Below are 3282 nucleotides of genomic sequence, written 5' to 3'. Positions count from 1 at the left end.
CCAAATAAAACGCGTGGCGCAGAAAGCATGCGTGCAGCGCATGCATAACAGTCCGAGTGCAGGCTGTACCGGTGGTCAATAAGAATAAAGCGCAGATATGCTGTTCTGAATGGACGTCGGGAACGGGATATTGTTAGACCGCCCGCTCCCGTCCAGTTACACCAGAGTTACCGACCGCTACAGCATTTTATTTGGGAATTTAATCCCGAATCCCCGCAGGAATGCAGACGATCAGACCTCTAGTTCACAGTTTACTAAACGGTGGCAACCGCTAAGTTATTCTTGCCTTGGATTGACTGCTTTGGTGCGTTGCAATATAGTAGGGCATTGTTTTGATGCTTGCATCAGAAAAAAAAAATTATTTAGCTTTTATATATATATATATATATATATATATATATATATATATATATATATATATATATACACATGAAAGCCCGCATGGAGTTGTGAGATGGTGAGAAATAAGATTCTCTGGTCGGATGAGGCCAAGATAGAACTTTTTGGCCTTAATTCTAAGCGGTATGTGTGGAGAAAACCAGGCACTGCTCATCACCTGTCCAATACAGTCCCAACAGTGAAGCATGGTGGTGGCAGCATCATGCTGTGGGGGTGTTTTTCAGCTGCAGGGACAGGACGACTGGTTGCAATTGAGGGAAAGATGAATGCGGCCAAGTACAGGGTTATCCTGGACGAAAACTTTCTCCAGAGTGCTCAGGACCTCAGACTGGGCCGAAGGTTTACCTTCCAACAAGACAATGACCCTAAGCACACAGCTAAAATAACGAAGGAGTGGCTTCACAACAACTCTGTGACTGTTCTTGAATGGCCCAGCCAGAGCCCTAACTTAAACCCAATTGTGCATTTCTGGAGAGACCTAAAAATGGCTGTCCATCAACGTTTACCATCCAACCTGCCAGAACTGGAGAGGCTCTGCAAGGAGGAATGGCAGAGGATCCCCAAGTCCAGGTGTGAAAAACTTGTTGCATCTTTCCCAAAAAGACTCATGGCTGTATTAGATCAAAAGGGTGCTTCTACTAAATACTGAGCAAAGGGTCTGAATACTTAGGACCATGTGATATTTCAGTTTTTCTTTTTTAATAAATCTGCAAAAATGTCAACAATTCTGTGTTTTTCTGTCAGTATGGGGTGCTGTGTGTACATTAATGAGGAAAAAAATTAACTTAAATGATTTTAGCAAATGGCTGCAATATCACAAAGAGTGAAAAATTTAAGGGGGTCTGAATACTTTCCGTACCCACTGTATATATATAAATACCTTGCTACGTGTACTGCGTTAAGCTAACCGAGACTTGTCATTTGCACTTACATATTGTTGCTCTTTTGTTAGTTTTGATTGCTTCTATTGTCCTCATTTGTAAGTCGCTTTGGATAAAAGCGTCTGCTAAATGACTAAATGTAATGTAATGTTGTAAATGGTTACAAGAGTGTATATTTTCTCATCTTTTTTAAATGAGCAACTGGAAGTATTAAAATAAGAGCCACAGTGTTTTCATGCTTGTTTATAATTAAAAGTCCCACATTATGTCGTTTTTTTTTCTGGATATTATTGCTATTTTGGTTACACAAACTATATGTGGCATTTAATTTCACCCTCTTACAGAAAGTAGAGACTAACAACATTATTTAACACATTCAATACGTGCATTTTATTATTATCAGCACAATCATATGTTTAGTGGCTTTTCTTATCTTATTCTTATCAGAAAAATCCAATATTGATCTATACCTAATTCATATGTAATTATATATTAGTACATAAGCCAATTTCAGTATGTATATATTGAATAAAACATGTCTTTTTTTATATCCATTTACCATGTTTTGCAGGTGAATGTGTTCCCAGCCTGTTTAATTGAGTAAAAGAATATGCAGATACCTTGTTTTAGAAGTAATTACTCATATGACCAATTGTTTTACCTACTTTTCTACAGGTTGTCTTGGACATTACATTCTATGAGGAAAACAGGCTTGTAGATCAGGAGTTTCCTGAGGACACTTCCCCTTTCAAAATCCAGCAGTTGCTACAGGACTTTACCGAGCCAGAGGACTTGACCGAGCCAGAGGTGTTAGCTGGGCGACTGGTGCCTGCACAAGAGGTGTTGTATTTCTGTATCTGTAGAAGATATTTACTTAACAATTAGTTTAATTATTTGCTGTTGATTCTAAATAAGGCATTCACTCCCACTGCTTAATATTTTTGGTTACAGACCACCTGTGCAATTTGGAAATGTGGCAATTTATGCAGCAATTTTGTTTTACCGTAGCATCATTTTGTTTGTTTGTGTGCAACATAAGTGCAACTTTTTATGCATCATGACTTTACATGTGGATGTTCAGAATAAATATTCTTTACTTTAAGCGCGCACAGCATAAATTAAATTAAAACCTTCAGGTCTATACTTTAATCTAGTTGAATTGGCATGGACTGAATAAGATTAGAAAGCTGTACTGTGAGTAACTGTAGTGTGATGCTGTGGTTCTGATCAGGTGCAGTCTGTGCTGGGGCTGGAGCTGCTGGAGTGCCTGTACTGGAGGCGTGGGGCATTATTATATATGTACTGCCACACACTACACCAACGCAAGCAATGGATCAAGAAGAACAAAGCCACATTCCTTAAGGTACTTTCACCAACCTCTCACTCCACAGTGCCAGTTTTAGTGGCCATGACTTGAGTAAGTGTTGCAATGCTCCGTGTCTTCACAGTGTCTTCAAGAAGGTGTGCGTTACCTTATGAGAATGTTGCAAGTGAGGAACTCAGTCAAGCTGAACGATGGTGTGGTTTTTCATGACTCTGCAACCGCCAATTTTCTGGCAGAAGGTACATCTTTGCAAATGTACTTTCTGTTCTAAAAGCGAAAGACGAATGGTTGATTTCTGTGGCGTTTCTAAGTTTTGTTTCGAATTTGGGAGCTGAAAACTGCAGACATGCAAGTCATTGTGACTTCAGATTGTGTCTCTGTGTGTAACACATCAGGCGTTGTGTCTCTGCAGGGATGGATTTTCAAAGCACAATAAGATTTATAACATCTCGAAACAGCACAGCCAGTGGGTTATCAGTATCTTCAAATATTTAAGTTAATTTACGGAGGATAGTGATTTTCCATTGGAAAGATGTGCAGCCTGCAAACTCCACCCCTAGTGCTGGGTGGTATGACCAAAAATGTATATCACGGTATTTTTCAAAATTATACTGGTTTCACGGTACATGACAGTATTTTATTTTTCACGCATGACCGGGTGTTAACCATATTTTCTAC

General features: G+C 39.2%; 1 protein-coding gene across 1 annotated transcript in view; it reads left to right on the top strand.

Moving 5' to 3' along the window:
* Positions 1–3282, top strand: part of LOC107602868 (UPF0600 protein C5orf51 homolog) — an 11847-nt gene that overhangs the window by 5586 nt on the left and 2979 nt on the right. Inside the window, exons 3-5 of the mRNA XM_016295479.1 lie at positions 1956–2120; positions 2512–2643; positions 2729–2843. Coding sequence (XP_016150965.1) covers positions 1956–2120; positions 2512–2643; positions 2729–2843 — 412 coding nt within the window. The remainder of the gene's footprint in view (positions 1–1955; positions 2121–2511; positions 2644–2728; positions 2844–3282) is intronic.

Source organism: Sinocyclocheilus grahami, unplaced genomic scaffold, assembly GCF_001515645.1.
Source record: "Sinocyclocheilus grahami isolate Dianchi unplaced genomic scaffold, SAMN03320097.WGS_v1.1 scaffold336.1, whole genome shotgun sequence".
Taxonomy (NCBI): Eukaryota; Metazoa; Chordata; class Actinopteri; order Cypriniformes; family Cyprinidae; genus Sinocyclocheilus; species Sinocyclocheilus grahami.
Note: the sequence above shows the minus strand (reverse complement) of the source record. Positions and strands in the feature narration are given on the sequence as shown.